General features: G+C 41.5%; 1 protein-coding gene across 3 annotated transcripts in view; it reads left to right on the top strand.

The window, feature by feature from the left end:
• BTBD10 (BTB domain containing 10) overlaps nt 1-14589 on the top strand; it is a 61092-nt gene extending 46503 nt beyond the window's left edge. For all 3 annotated transcript variants that reach the window (XM_014568881.4, XM_089778614.1, XM_014568879.4), the window contains 6 exons: nt 2345-2630; nt 4838-4940; nt 7402-7522; nt 8696-8893; nt 11031-11141; nt 13463-14589. In XM_014568881.4, the coding sequence (XP_014424367.1) occupies nt 2345-2630; nt 4838-4940; nt 7402-7522; nt 8696-8893; nt 11031-11141; nt 13463-13773 (1130 nt within the window). In that variant the 3' untranslated portion in view covers nt 13774-14589. The remainder of the gene's footprint in view (nt 1-2344; nt 2631-4837; nt 4941-7401; nt 7523-8695; nt 8894-11030; nt 11142-13462) is intronic.
• The last annotated feature ends 646 nt before the right edge of the window (nt 14590-15235 follow it).

Consider the following 15235-nt stretch of genomic DNA (forward strand, 5'->3'; position numbering starts at 1 on the left):
TGCCTCGGATACAGGCCCCTGTCAGGCAGCACTTCCCGAGATACGTAAGGGTGTTTGCCTCCATTCCCCCTACATTTTGTCTTTGCAGAGGTGGCTGCAGACCTCCCAGCCTTGGGGGTATAAGGCTTCTCCTCTTCTGCTTTAGGGGGGGTGATGCCTTATCTTCTGTTTCCAGAACAGCATAACAGTTCCCCAGTACCACATTTGGGAGCAGGGGTGGAGCAGTGCCTGCTGCCAGAAGTGACCAGCTGTCCGAGTTTCCTTGACCCATCTGCTCCTCTATCAATGGTGTGTCAGCAGTCTTGTGTAGTGGGATGATTCCTCAGCCTCAGCTGTCTCTCCAGGAATTCTTCGTGGATTAGGATGCTTCTTAGCCTAGCACCTTCCTCCTGTTGCTCTCTCCCACCTGGTGCTTGAGAGATTCTGCCAGCAGGCTTCTTCCACAATGGATGGTCTCCCCAGTCTGAATTTAAGTAAGTGGGAATTGCAAGCCACAGTCCCTGCAAAACCATACCAGGATCTGCATAGAGGCATCCATAGTCAGGCAGTCTGTCTGGCTGCAGGTGGAGGCAATAGAAACTATGCTGTCCCAGATGCTGTGGGTCTTCCAATCCGTATTAGGACTCTATCTGTGAAACTCTCCTGTCTGTAGCCCCCTTTCTGCTTCACTCCCCCTGGTTGTTCTGCCTCTGGCTTATGTTTTGTAATGACAAATATGTTATGCTAGAAAGAAAGCTGTTGATAAAAATGTTAGCCCTGGTGCTATATACACTTATGTTCATATTTCAATCAATGAGGTTATTGATGTATGTAAAATGGTGTCTGCTGGGTGTTTGCAAGTACAGTAAACTTCCGATAATCTGGCACCTTTAGGACCCAGGGGGCGCCTGATTATTGGATATGCCGGAGTACCGGAAGGGGGGCTCTGAGGGGTTTGGGGTGGGGGTGGGGGGTTTGCGGGGAACTGCGCAGCGTAGGAGAGGATGGTGCTGCGGGACCAACTTGGTAGCACCCCAGCGGCTCTGCCCCCAGCTTCCCCATGTCAGCCGCTGGTCAGTTTCAGTAGCGGCTGACTTGGGGAAGCTGGGGATGGAGCAGCTCCAAATGTCTGGCTGGCTGGAGCAGTTCCAGGTTCCAGTTGGTGCCGGACCACTGGATGCCGGACAGTTGGAGTTTTACTGTAATTGGTCCACGTGGCGAAATGGTTATGCTTGGAATGGAATTGAGAGAGAAAAGTCTTAGAGATTAGAAAGGAAACACAACAAGGGATGTGAGGTACACAGAATGACTGATATACAGTAAGTAAATCTGATGTTACTGTTCACCCTTGCCATGTGATGAGGCAGTGTTAAAAGGAAACAAAGGCAGATGTTAAATTGCCCCCTCCCAATGTAAAAATGTTGCAATATTTTGTTATAACATTAAGGCCAAGAGTTGCTTAGAAGTCAGACGATTAGAGATTTTTATAGATGAAAACTTTCACATTAATATAAGTAATGATTGAAATCCTTTTTTGTAATGGATATAAATCCTCATGCTTTCAGGACTTAAACTCCTGACAGATGGGGGTAGGTGTAAAAATTCCCTATAGGTAGTGTTACCTCATTGTTCGCTATAAAGTTTCTTGCTGCTTTTTGTGAGGTGTCTGATAGTCCATTAGGCAGGTAAAAGACTACTTACATGCTTCACACTAGTTGTGCACTTAACTCCTTTAGCAGTTTCTGCTAGTCAATGGCTGACCAAGGGTAGTAATAGGATTAAAGCAAATGGTACAGAACACTGCAAAAGCTTAACTGCTGTTATGAATCAATGTTTTTAAAATATGATACTTTTTTAAAATTTGCTGGAAACTAAACTCGTACAGTACGTTCAACGTGGAATGTAAAATTTTCTCAGGAGCTCTTTGGGAGAGAAAAGGATGCTTATATACCTAGGAAATAGGATCTTAGGTTCAAAATGTAGCCAGATTTGGTGTAGTGTCTTAATTTTTAGCTTTTAAGGGCTTGTCTACATGGCAAGCTGCTACTCTGCAAGCTGCTACTCTGCAAGCTAGTATGTGAATCTACCACTCAAGCTTGCTGATAGTGTGTGGGAGTGTTGGTATGCTAAATTACACCCTGAGATTTTCACTGTGCTGTAGCAATGTCCATACAGGATGCTACTACATGGCAAGCTAATGTGCTGTGCTTGCTATGCAGTAACTTGCTGTGCAGATAAGTCCTAAGCCATTTTTTCAGTGAATCAGGTTACCATGCTCATGAGTGTTTGTAAGAAATAAAGATGATCTGACAAGCTTTTGTGACCATAACATTTTTAATGCCCCCTCCCCCGTTTCTGTTTTTAGATCGAGAAAAGGATCACAGTTCATCTCGGCCAAGCAGTCCTCGGCCTCTGAAAACTTCCCCAAATGGTTCCACTAGCAGTGTTGGGAACAACAGTAGAAACAGTAGCCAATCAAGTTCAGATGGGAGTTGCAAGCCTGCTGGGGAAATGGTATTTGTATATGAGAATGCAAAAGAAGGAGCCAGGAGCATAAGAACCTCTGAACGAGTTACCCTTATTGTGGACAACACTAGATTTGTCGTAGATCCTTCGATTTTTACTGCACAGCCTAATACAATGTTGGGCAGGTTGGTGGTATTATTATTCTGTGGAATAGGGCACTCTAAATATTTACTGATTCTGTCTGAACCACTTATTTGTAAAGCAAATAATGAACACTAATGTTTTGGCTACTAATGTTTTATCTTTAATGTTTTAAATGGTTTTTTTTGTTTTTTTTAAGTATATCACTTCACATGACTTTGTAACTGAGGCCACAACTACTTTATAGAGAGATCTTGGAGTCATTGTGAATAGTTCTCTGAAAACATCCACTCCGTGTGCAGCGGCAGTCACAAAAGCAAACAATGTTAGAAATCATTGAAAAAAAGATAGAAAATAAGACCGAGAATATCTTATTGCCTCTATATAAAACTATGGTACACCCACATCTTAAATATAGGCGGCCCCTGACTTGTGATGCGACCAGTTCCTGGGGAAGCATCGCAAGTCGGGGGCATCATAACTCGATCCCTCATTTACAATAGGCATCAAGTGTCATCGTAAATGCGGGCCGAAGATGTAAGTCGGGGGTTTTTGGCCCCTTCCACACTTACAGAAATGGTTGTAAGTGCAGGGGGTTGCAACTCAGGTGGTCGCATTTCGGGGGATTCCTGTACTGTGTACAGATGTGGTGGCATCATCTCCAAAAAGATATGTTGGCACTGAAAACCGGTTCAGAGAAGGGCCTCCCCCCTCCTCCCCCCAAAAAAGAGGGTTTTGGAACAGGTCCCATATGAAGAGAGATGAAAAACTCTTTGGACTTCTCAGTTTGGAAAAGAGGAGACCAACGGGAGATACGATAGAGGTCTATAAAATCATGACTGGTGTCGAAAAAATGAATAAGGAAAAGTTATTTAGTTATTCCCATAACAGAAGAACTAGGAGTCACCAAATGAAATGAATGGGCAACAGGTTTAAAACAAACAAAAGGAAGCTTTTATTCACGCAGCGCACAGTCAGTCTGTGGAACTCCTTGCCAGAGGATATTGTGAAAACTAGGACTTAACAGGGTTCAAAAAAGAACTAGATAGATTCATGGAGGTTAGGTTCATCAATGGCTATTAGCTAGGATTGGTTGGAATGGCATTCCTAGCCTCTGTTTCTCTGGAGGTGGGTGACTGGGGAGGGATCACATGAGGATTACCTGTTGTGATCCCTCCCTCTGGCACATCTGGTGCTGGCCATTGTCAGGCTACAGGATACTTGGCTAGATGGACCTTTGGTCTGACCCAGTATGGCCATTCCTATGGTCATGAAGAGTGTAAGAATAATGAAGTTTTCTAAACGTCTGAAAATGTTTAATGTTGTAGCTCCATTACTAAGGAGGATAGGAGGCTTTAACTGGGAAGCACAGAGTAAGCCTGTATTTCAGAGGGAGTAACTTTGCATAATATGCACACTGCTCCTATTAATTATGTAAAATTTTAAGTAGGCTCAGGTGCTTTGCCGATGTCAAACTTACATTTTTAAAATAGTAGATCAGGAGAATTACACAGCAGGGAATTTTACCTGTGGCTTCACCACAGAATGCTTTCTTCAGTTTCATTAGGTTGCTGCAATTGTGATGTATGCAGGCCCAGTAACTTGCTCCTTACTGCACAGTGCATGTTGATGTTTTATGTATAGCAGAGAGACAAGCCAAATGCTCTACTGGGAGCATTTTATGGGGGGAAATGATAGGAGCCAGAAGCAGAGGGAAGAGGCTCTGAATCAAGACACACGGACAGAGATAGATTGAAGGGGAGTGCAATGGTAACACATTGAGATTGGGAATAAGCTGGATACCTCACTTTCAGAACTCGGACTGCTGTAGAGGCAGGGCCTTTAACCTTGGAAGAACATGTTCCTCTTACTACTCCGTGGCAACTGCTCCCCAGTCTCCCTGCAACCTTATGTATTGCATAATAAATATCAGTGTGAAATAATTGTTTTAAACAAAAATTTTTGAATATTTTTCAAGATAGAAAATTTAAAAAATTCTATCTTAAATTGCTTGTTTTCATTCCAGCTTGGAACTAAATCAAACTCTAAAATGTCCAAAGTAGAAATTCCAAAGTTTGGCCAGTTGTATGTGAACTGTTCAGTACATCTCATCTTACTGTAGAGGGCGCGTAACTTCTGAGATGATGTGTGAATTCTGTTCCACATCATCTGCACTCTTAGGATGTTGTGCTTCATTTAAGTTGTGTAAATCTCAAGTGAGTTCTAACTGAATTGTTCTTCTGTTGAATAGGATGTTTGGATCAGGCAGAGAACATAATTTCACCCGTCCAAATGAAAAGGGAGAATATGAAGTAGCTGAAGGAATAGGTTCAACTGTGTTTCGTGCTATTCTGGTGAGTTTTATTTTCAGTAGTATGGTTTAACCAACAGCTGGCATGGATTTTATAATTCCTGAGACTGGAAAAGCTGAACACTGTATTTTAAAACTACATAGGCACTAGGGATATCAGCATGTAGTAGACTACATGATAACTGATAAGGCTGGACCGATAAGCTTGTTGACTACATGCTCTTCCTCCACCCCCTTGCAGCGAGGGGTGGTGGGCAGCAGGCAGGAGCCAGTGCTGGGGGAGCCCCTTTAAAAGTCAGTTCCCTCCACTATGGAATAGTCATGTAATTGCTAAGATTTCATGCAGTTACACAACTATTCAATTACATGATTAGATATGTAAATATCCCTAATAGGCATCAGTGACAGAGATGCTGGTGAGGCAGTATTTCTCTATGGCTTTTTACATACATTATTCATAAATAAGGGTATGTCTACACTACCCCGCTAGTTTGAACTAGCGGGGTAATGTAGGCATACCGCACTTGCAAATGAAGCCTGGGATTTGAATTTCCCGGGCTTCATTTGCATAAGCGGGGAGCCGCCATTTTTAAATCCCCGCTTGTTCGAACCCCGTGTAGCGCTACACGGGGTTCGAACAAGTGGGGATTTAAAAATGGCGGCTCCTGCTTATGCAAATGAAGCCCGGGAAATTCAAATCCCAGGCTTCATTTGCAAGTGTGGTATGCCTACATTACCCTCCTAGTTCGAACTAGGAGGGTAGTGTAGACATACCCTATGTGATTATTTTCCTCTTGAAAAAATGACTTCATCTGGAAATACTTTGTTTTTGAAGTGCACTTGTGTTTCCAGCCTCAGGAGTTTGGCTAAGCCGCAGGAATTGATGTTTATGAGAGATTTCACCTCTAAACAGCTTTTTTTGTAAACTTTTGAGTTTAAAAAAAGCATTTTAGTTTTACCAGCTCTTAACTTATTTCATCAACTGCAGAAGAATTATTTCAACAAATCTACTGTAAGTGGCATTTATGCTTGCAGAAAAATGTAAAGTGCAGTCTGCAAAGACAATTAGACTGTCATAAATATTAGTACAATGCAGTCTGGCTACTGTGCTACTTTGTGGGTTGAGCTCTAGAGCAGTGGAAGCTGAGTGACATGTCAACAGTAAACAGTGTAAATACATTATTTAAATGTTCAGTTTCAAGAATCTGTCATTTAAAATAGAAATGTCATGCAACTAAAACTTTAAAATTATTTTTTTCACTTGATAGTGGCCCTTCTGGGAACTCTAATATTTTCATAATATGATTATACTTAATCTTATGGTTCAGTCTTTGTTCTTTAAGATTGCAATACAAACCATTAGAATTTATGAATGTAACAAGTTAATGAAGTATGGATTGGATAAATGGGCTGAAAAATGGATAGAAAACTGGCTAGATTTAAAGGGTAGTGATCAACAGCTGGATGTCTGGTTGGCGGTCTGTTTGGGAGTGCCCCAAGGATCAGTTCTAGGGCCAGTTCTGTTCAACATCTTTATTAATGACCTGGATGAGGGGATGGATTGCACCCTCAGCAAGTTTGCAGATGACATTAAGCTAGGGCGAGAGGTAGATAGGGTCCAGAGTGACCTGAATAGATTAGAGGATTGGGCCAAAAGAAATCTGATGAGGTTCAACAAGGACAAGTGCAGAGTCCTGCAGTTGGGACGGACAAAACCCAAGCATTTTTACAGGCTGGGGACCAACTAAGTAGCAATTCTGCAGAAAAGGACCTGGGGATTACAGTGGATGAGAATCTGGATATAAGACAACAGTATGTCCTTGTGGCTAAGAACGCTAATGACATATAAGGTTGCATTAGGAGGAGCATTGCCAGCAGATCTAGAGAAGTGATTATTCCCCTTTATTTATCTCTGGTGAGGCAACATCTGGGGTATTGCATCCAGTTCTGGTCCCCCCCCACTACAGTCAGGATGTGGACGCATCGGAGAGGGTCCAGTGGTGGTAAACGGAAATGATTAGGGGGCTGGAGCACATGACCTACAAGGAGAGACTGAGGGATTTGGGTTTGTTTAGCCTGCAGAAGTGAAGAGTGAGGGGGGATTTGACAGCAGCCTTCAACTTCCTGAAGGGAGCTTCCAAAGAGGATGAAGAGAGGCTGTTCTCAGTAGTGAGGTATCAGAACAAGGAGCAATGGTCTCAAGTTACAGTGGGGAGAGGTCTAGGTTGGATATTAGGAAAACTATTTCACTAGGTGGGTGGTGAAGCACTGGGGAGGGGCAGAATCTCTACCCCTTGAGGTTTTTAAGACCCAGCTTGACAAAGCTGTGGCTGGGATGGTTTAGTTGGGGTTGGTCCTGCTTTTGGGCAGGGGGCTGGACTCGACGACCTCCCGAGATCTTTTCCAGCTCTAGAATTCTATGATTCTATTAATGTGGAAAAGGTTGTTTAATAATGACTTTGTCAACAAATGATTGTCTATTTGTGATTTTTCTATTTTACAAGGATTACTACAAAACGGGGATAATCCGTTGTCCTGATGGAATATCTATTCCTGAACTGAGAGAAGCATGTGACTATCTTTGCATCTCCTTTGAATATAGTACAATCAAATGCAGAGATCTCAGTAAGTGTGGAATTATTACAAGAATTGTAGTGTACAGGTGCTAGTGTGTGTGTGGTTTACACTGAAGTGTTGATGTTACTGTAAAATATTGCAAAAATCAAATGCATAATCTGGAATGTATAAAATGTGGTTGTGAGATCAGCCCTTTCTCCTTTCTGCTCTTTTCAGTGTTTAAATCAGCACTGCTCTTAGAACAAGTATCTCATTCAAGTCATTATTTGTTCATGCATGTCCTTGTATAGACAAGTGGAGAAATATCAGCAGTTGGTTGACAGCAGAGATCTTTTCTGAGGTGAAGTTAATGAACAAATCACCCGTCATTTGTTACTCAGAAAGTTGATGGTTCTCTAACTTGAGTGTTTAGACAGTAAAAATGACACGCTGTTATGGTGAGAAATGGATGTATAAAATACATTTAGCATCCCAATGCTCCAGACTTGTAAGAGACAATACTTAAGTCTTTTGGTCCAGATAAAATGGGCACAAAACTAAAATGCATCCTAGATAATATTTCAAGTTTTGAAGCAGTTAACTGGCACACTTTTCCATTATGAGTCTGTTTCTGATGCTTGTAATATCATATTAGTGTAATGCTTCACCTAGAGAGTCAGTCTTCAGAATTGAGAACTTGGCGTTTCATAGAGTATCCTTCCCCAGACCAGAAGAACTACTCTCTGGAGCTTGTCTCTTCCAACAACAGAAGTTAGCCGTATACAAGCTGTTACCTCATCTGCCTTGTTCCTCTCACCCTGGACTTCTACAGGACTGCAAACATCTTTTTTTCTTTTTTTCCTACAAATGAAGGAAGTTTTAAAAATCATGGTCATATATGTATGAAAAATACAACAGCATTGTCATTTAATGTAAAAAGACATGGATGCATAATCTAGTTACCATATTATCCTGATAGGAGAATAGCAAATTGCAGGGCAGTTCTTCCTGCACAAACCATGGCACATTATTTCTGGGTATTTAAATTGAAAGGCAGGTCTGCTTGTGCCATATAATAAATGAAAGGGAATCTATCATATCATTCAATAGTCAAAAGAATTGACATATGCCCTGTTTTATTTCATTATGGTTGAATTGTGCTGCTGTTCAATTTTAATTCTAGCCCCCATTTCTCTACCAAGATTCCCAATGTCAGTATGCTTTGTATGGGTTTGGTTTCAGGTGCTCTTATGCATGAATTATCAAATGATGGTGCTCGCAGACAGTTTGAATTTTACCTTGAAGAAATGATTCTTCCACTGATGGTAGCTAGTGCCCAAAGTGGCGAGAGAGAATGCCATATCGTTGTGCTTACGGATGATGATGTGGTTGACTGGGATGAAGAGTATCCGCCACAGATGGGAGAGGAATATTCACAAAGTAAGTCTGGTTTTATGCCTGGATTGAATTTAGCTCCATCGGAGTGTTCCGTTGACTCTGTATCAGTATTAAACTCAGGCGCCATCGGACCTTTACAACATCCTCACTGCTGCTGGTGCACAGATTTGTATTTGATATGTTATGCTGTATCAGTTGAAGTAAAGAGAACACAGCCGTGTGACAGTGCGCTCTGCCCAAAGATAGGAATACGGTACTTACTAAAGGACATGAGGAGTTGAGGGGGAAAAAGACAAACAAATACTTTGAAGAATGATTCCCATTTTTGGCCAATTCTACTTTCAAATTAAGAATTAGTTTACAAAAGAGAAATGGATTGAGTGCACCAGACAGTGTTCTTAGTGCATTATGAAAACATTTTTAACAGTTTGGTCCATAAATGAGTTGTAAGCAATTGATAATGAAGAGCCTTTTCCTCATACCCCTGTATTTTTGTGAAGTTTGAAGTACTTTTTCAGTTTGAAAACATGGATTCCATTTGTTTAAAGTTGTCCCTCTTCTAGGAGAGCAAAGACTGTTGAGATTCCTAATCTTAAGGAGGCAGTTAGTAATGGTCTCAATTTTTTTTTAAACTAATTAGTTCGGCTTCACTAAACACTCATGTCTTTGCTCTTGGTCTTTTTGTGTGAATCTCTGTAATTCCTATTTAAACATGAAAAAATACAGCATGAAAACAGGAAGGGGTCAAGGGCTACTGATCTAAAATTTTGAGAAGCTGCCTTTGTATTTAGCAGGCTGCACTAGATCAGTGGAGTCAATGAAGTATCTGCCCTTTTTAGGAAGCTTTTTTCTTAAAGAAATAACCAAAGGTAAATCCTAATCCACTTGCAAGTAGATCGGCAAAAATGTTAATGTGTGTGTAGGGAAATTGTCTATATGCACAACACACCTTGGAGCATTACCTTTCTTGGGATTCAGTGCCATTTAATTTGCACTGCAGACTCTGCCATGTCTCTATTCTGGAATTCCTTAAGAAAACATCAGTCTGTATAAACTAGGGATGTTAACGATCAGTTTTTTAGTAAATGTGTAACTGCTTAACATATTATCAGTTACACATTGACATGGGGGGAGGGACGATAGGCAGGAGCCAGTGCTTGTGGGGAACCCGCCTTCCCCCACCTCCTGATAGAGGCAGCAGCATAGGGGGCAGGTGGCTCCACAAGAGTTCTGTGGAGCCATCAGCCTCTCCTTGCACAAAGGCTCCCACCTGCCCTCCCCTCCACTCCGGCCTGTGTGGGAGGCAGTGGAGGGAGAAGGGGAGTTGTGATGCATGCTAGTGGGACTTGTTGTATTAGAGGCATGAAAACAGGAAGGGGTCAAGGGCTACAGAGCCTACCCACTAGCATCCCTAATATAAACATGAATGAGCACCGTGGGAGAAACCGTCCAGTCCATCAGTTTATATACATTTAGCCAGGGCTACTCAACTTTGGAAGCCCCGGGGGCCACAATGATATCCCCAGCACATGCCAAGCGCTACAACTTAAGTTTATGCATGCAAATGTATATGCAAATAATACACTGACAGGATTAAGCCTTAAACCCTGGTGCTGGAACCAAACATGGCCAGTATGAGCCAGTCAGCACCTCCTCAGGCTCTACCCACAAGGCTAAGCAGCCAGCACTTCTCACAATGCTCCTTGTGCTCCTGGCACCTCCTACCTGGGGGCTAGAAATGCTGACACTCTGTACCTGTCTGCTTCGGTCTTTTATGTTCAAAGGATCCCACCCACAGGCCACATATTCAGCCCCGCATAAACCCAAACTGCATTGTGGGCTGCAAACAAATGGGCTGCAGGCCGTGTGCTGAGAAGCCCTGCCTTAAGCTATGTTGGAAAATATGCCTTTATTTTTCTCAGATTTCAATCTTAGTTAACTTAAAGTAGCCTAGATTTTTAAGACGTTTCAAGTGGAATTACAGATTTATAGAAAATAATGGAATACGAGCTTATGATCCCTTATGATTGAATTCGAGGTAATGTTAAACTGGTATTGATCAGTCCTCTTGGCCTCATTTGTAAGCACTACTTAGACCATCTTCATTGGAGGTTTTTAACTGGAGGCTAAAAATTTTTGGTACAACTTTTTATTAATCTCTGAAATGCAATTTTCCCAGTTATTTACAGCACAAAGTTGTATAGATTCTTCAAGTATATTGAAAACAGAGATGTGGCCAAATCTGTTCTGAAGGAAAGGGGACTCAAGAAGATTCGATTGGGTATTGAAGGTAAAACTAATTTTCATTGCTTTCAAGCTAATCCTCTGGCAAAGACCCTGCTATATAAGCCATTGTTCCTACGTTGCTGTATGAACTATTGTAAGTCAGTGGTATTGGCATATTAGTCTGTTTTATGGTTGAAACTAATTTGTTCATCCTGTTGGCTTCTATCCAAATTGTAAGATACCTTTTCACTGAAGAACATTTTTTGAAGAGGGAGGGAGGAACTGGGTCACTCGGAACTGTAATACTAGAGCAGTTGATAGGAAAGCAGGAAAAGCATTTGATGCTTACTGAACACTGGTTTTCCATAAACAAAAATTTTGTCATTCAAAAATGCAATAAGCCAGATTTTATGAAAATTGTCAAGGAAAATTCCCCCCTAAAAGTAGTTTGAGCAGTGTTGGCCAGTTGTATTCATGACAGCCTTCTTCCAGCCTAGAAGACCCTTTAGCACAACTTTGGTCAGGCAAAGGACAGCTAATGGACTGTAAAGTGATCAGGGTTCTTAAATTTTTAGAAGCAAGAACTGAACTCAGCATTGTAATTTAAGAAATGTGAGCTTGTTTATGATCTTACATAAATAGTCACACAAATGCAATAGTTCCACTTGCCAGTTAGGGATGAATCTAGCTCACTAACCCTAAAATATGCACCTGATTGTTTTGGAATGAATGGTCATGTTCTCTAAAGCAGTGATATTTTTTTTCCAAAGTGTGGTTTGTGACCCAATACTGGGTCACAGAAAGACAGGGCGCACTGGCCTGCCTTGCTGTAGAGTGACAAGGTGACCAGCTTCCTGCCTATCGTGGCACTTCAGACTGTACTGTGCCCTGGGCAGCAGGTCCGGCTCTTAGGTGGAGGCCAGTAGCTAACTCTCACAAACAAGCCACAAAAAATGAAGCCAATCCTATTTCAAACCAAGCCCAAAATGAGCTCTGTCCGTTTTTGCTCAGCAATGCCTGGAGACAAACCAGGAACCGGCCAATGGGAGTGTGGAGTTAGAGCTTGGGGTGGGGGCAGCCTGTAAAGGGTGAAGTGCTGTCCACTGTGCCAGGATAAGCAGGAAGCCTGCCTTACCATCCCACCGCATCACTGACCGGGCACTGCGGGAGGTAAGCCTGTACCCCACCAATCCTGTCCCAAACCCAGACACCACTCGTGCACCTTGAACGCTTCATCACTGGCCCCATCTCCTGTCTGCACCTCGAGACAGAGCTTGCACCTCTTGTACTCCACCGCTAGGTCCCAGCCCAAAGTCCCTGCCCACATACTGAATCCCTCTGCCCCACAGCCTGCACCCCAAACCCTTCGTCTCTGGCCCCACCCAAAGCCCACACCTTAGGCAAAGCTTTCACTATTACCCCCAACCAAACCCCACAGCCCCATCCTGGAGCCTGCACTCTAGCCAAAAAGATAGAATTATGCTGGGTCATGGGCATCAACAATCTTCAACTGGGTTGCATGAAAAAAAAGTCAAAACCACTGTACTAATAGAGCTGTTGAGTGTAGCATACTAAAGTCTGCCGGGAGGGGAGAGCTATTAGCATTGCTTTTACAGGTATTCTCTTCACTGGGTCCAGAAAGTTGCTTTCATAGTAAATGGCCTTAGTGTCTGTCTTGGATTTTAGCTAACGTGTGTAAACTTTTGTGCTTTGTTCATAAACTGGGGAATGCAAGATGTTTAAAAAAACCTCTGGTCCTGCATCATTCTCTATGCTAACAGGGAAACAGAGCTGCTTAACTCTTTCACAGAGAGAGAACTTTTGCTTACCATTTTAACCAGACTGACCATTCTCTCAATGACCTTAAAACATGCATATTGCTTCAAAGAAAAGCCTCAGAATTGTCATTCATGCTTTAATTTGACATTTTACGTATGGGCCTTAACAAAGATGCTAATTATCTCACCCATTACAAAGATAGCTTCCCCAATTATCACCTCTGATATCATTACCTCACAGAAACTAACCTTCTCCTCTAACCCCCCCCCCCCCCCCCCCGTTCTAAAATCTGATTTGTAAATTTTATGTGTTTTCACTTTTTTTTGATTGTATCACTTTGGTATATATGGTCATACCAATTTTCTTCCACAAATTGATCTGAGGAAGTGGGTCTGGCCCATAAAAGCTCATCACTTAACAAACCATCTTGTTAGTCTTTAAAGTGCTACATAGTCCTGTCTTTTGTTTCAGCTAAACCAGACTAACACGGCTCTGTCACTGCTTAACTTCAGTGTGTCTCAGCAAACAGATACATGCTGGTGAAAGGAAAACTTTGAGCTAAGTAGTGCTGGAAACTTTAATTGTCATTTTATTCTAATATTTTAGGTTATCCCACATACAAAGAAAAAGTGAAGAAACGACCAGGCGGGAGGCCAGAGGTCATTTACAACTATGTCCAAAGACCGTTCATTCGGATGTCCTGGGAGAAAGAGGAAGGAAAGAGTCGGCATGTTGACTTTCAGTGTGTAAAAAGTAAATCGATTACAAACTTAGCAGCAGCTGCGGCAGATATCCCTCAGGACCAGCTAGTGGTAATGCACCCCACACCACAAGTGGATGAGCTGGATATTTTACCTATTCATCCTCCGCCCAGCAACAATGATGTGGACGCAGAGGGACAAAACCCAGCACTCTGATTCAGATTCTTATTCAAACAAAAGCATGCTACTTTAAAAAGTGACACTCTCTCATGCTGCACTGCAATTCCAGCTTTTCTTCATTGTGTAACACAGTGTTTAGGATAGTGCAGAGACCAAAGGTGTATGTAATCATGGTTTTTAGAGAGTACAGCTAAAACATCCTGAGGTTCCAGTTATGTACATGTATTTGTTTGAGTAGGTTTGTGATATTGGCTGTTTGTACACTGGACTGTCCTTCTCACTCTAGGCCCATCAGAAACAATGGGATTTGCTGGCTATTGTACATTCAATATTGTTACAGAGGGCAAAATGCAGAATCAGAACTGATAGTAGCACTTTATGAATGGCTGCTTGGTAAATGGATTCTCAAAGCCATTTTTATAAATGTATTGCACAATGCTAACTTTAAGAAAGTGCTTCTATCAAAGTCTATTCAGTTAAATGTAAATAGTTGGCTCTGAATAGATGGACTCTTAAGTGTATTGTATATGAGCAAGCATAAAATGATTACCACTGGGGTTTTTGGATTGAGGACCTTATTCAGTTACCCATTTAACATTCTGCTCAACTCAAATTTCTCCAGTGAATTTTTTTCACTTGTTTGTAATGTGAGCCATGTTCAACAGGTCTGAACAACTGATAGGAGGATTTCTCTTAAATTTTGCCTTACCTGAATTTGTTGATGGAGATATTTATTTACTAAAAGTTTGTAATACGTGTCATGGAATAGAAGAATGCAGGTGGTTCACTCTTCATTTATTAAATGATTGTAAATTCAAGTTTTTCATTCAAATAAAATTTCCATTATTTTAATCAATTTGACAAATGAGTTATTTTTTACCAAAAATTGTATATACTAGTCAAATTCCAGTGACTGTCTGCATTTACTCCTTCTCTACTTATTCCTCCTTTCTCCTGTATGACTGTGTTGATGGAAGGAATGGCATCAGTCTTTAATTTTTCACTTATCAGTCATTGAGTGCCAGTTCAGATTCCCCAGTGCTCTGGGATTCCTGTCTTTTGAATCAAAATATTAAAATTGTTTACGTCTTCATGACAACTAGATAAGAGATTGTATTGCTGGGGAGGTTACTAGAGAAACTGTTTTAACTACAGGACATACTTATAAGAGGGAGAAGTGTCAATGCACCCAATCAGAACACCCCCAGAATAAAAACCCATTAATATTCCTCCATTGGGATGTCAGTTGTAAGACAATATTGTAAATATAATTCTTTACATTTATTAAATGATTGAACTTCCAAAGATAGTTTGATTTTTAAGCTGTTGAAATGGTGGGAGAACCAAATCTATAAAAAAGGCTAACATTAGAAATGTGTTTAACTACAAAGCACCCGTGTGTATATGAAATTTGCTGAAGTGAGCTGAGAATGAAGCCCTGGGACTAAATATTTATTTTTTCTGAAGTAACAAGGCACAATCTATGGCTCTTAGCACG

Source organism: Pelodiscus sinensis, chromosome 5 (genome assembly GCF_052426305.1).
Source record: "Pelodiscus sinensis isolate ZL-2025 chromosome 5, ASM5242630v1, whole genome shotgun sequence".
Taxonomy (NCBI): domain Eukaryota; kingdom Metazoa; phylum Chordata; order Testudines; family Trionychidae; genus Pelodiscus; species Pelodiscus sinensis.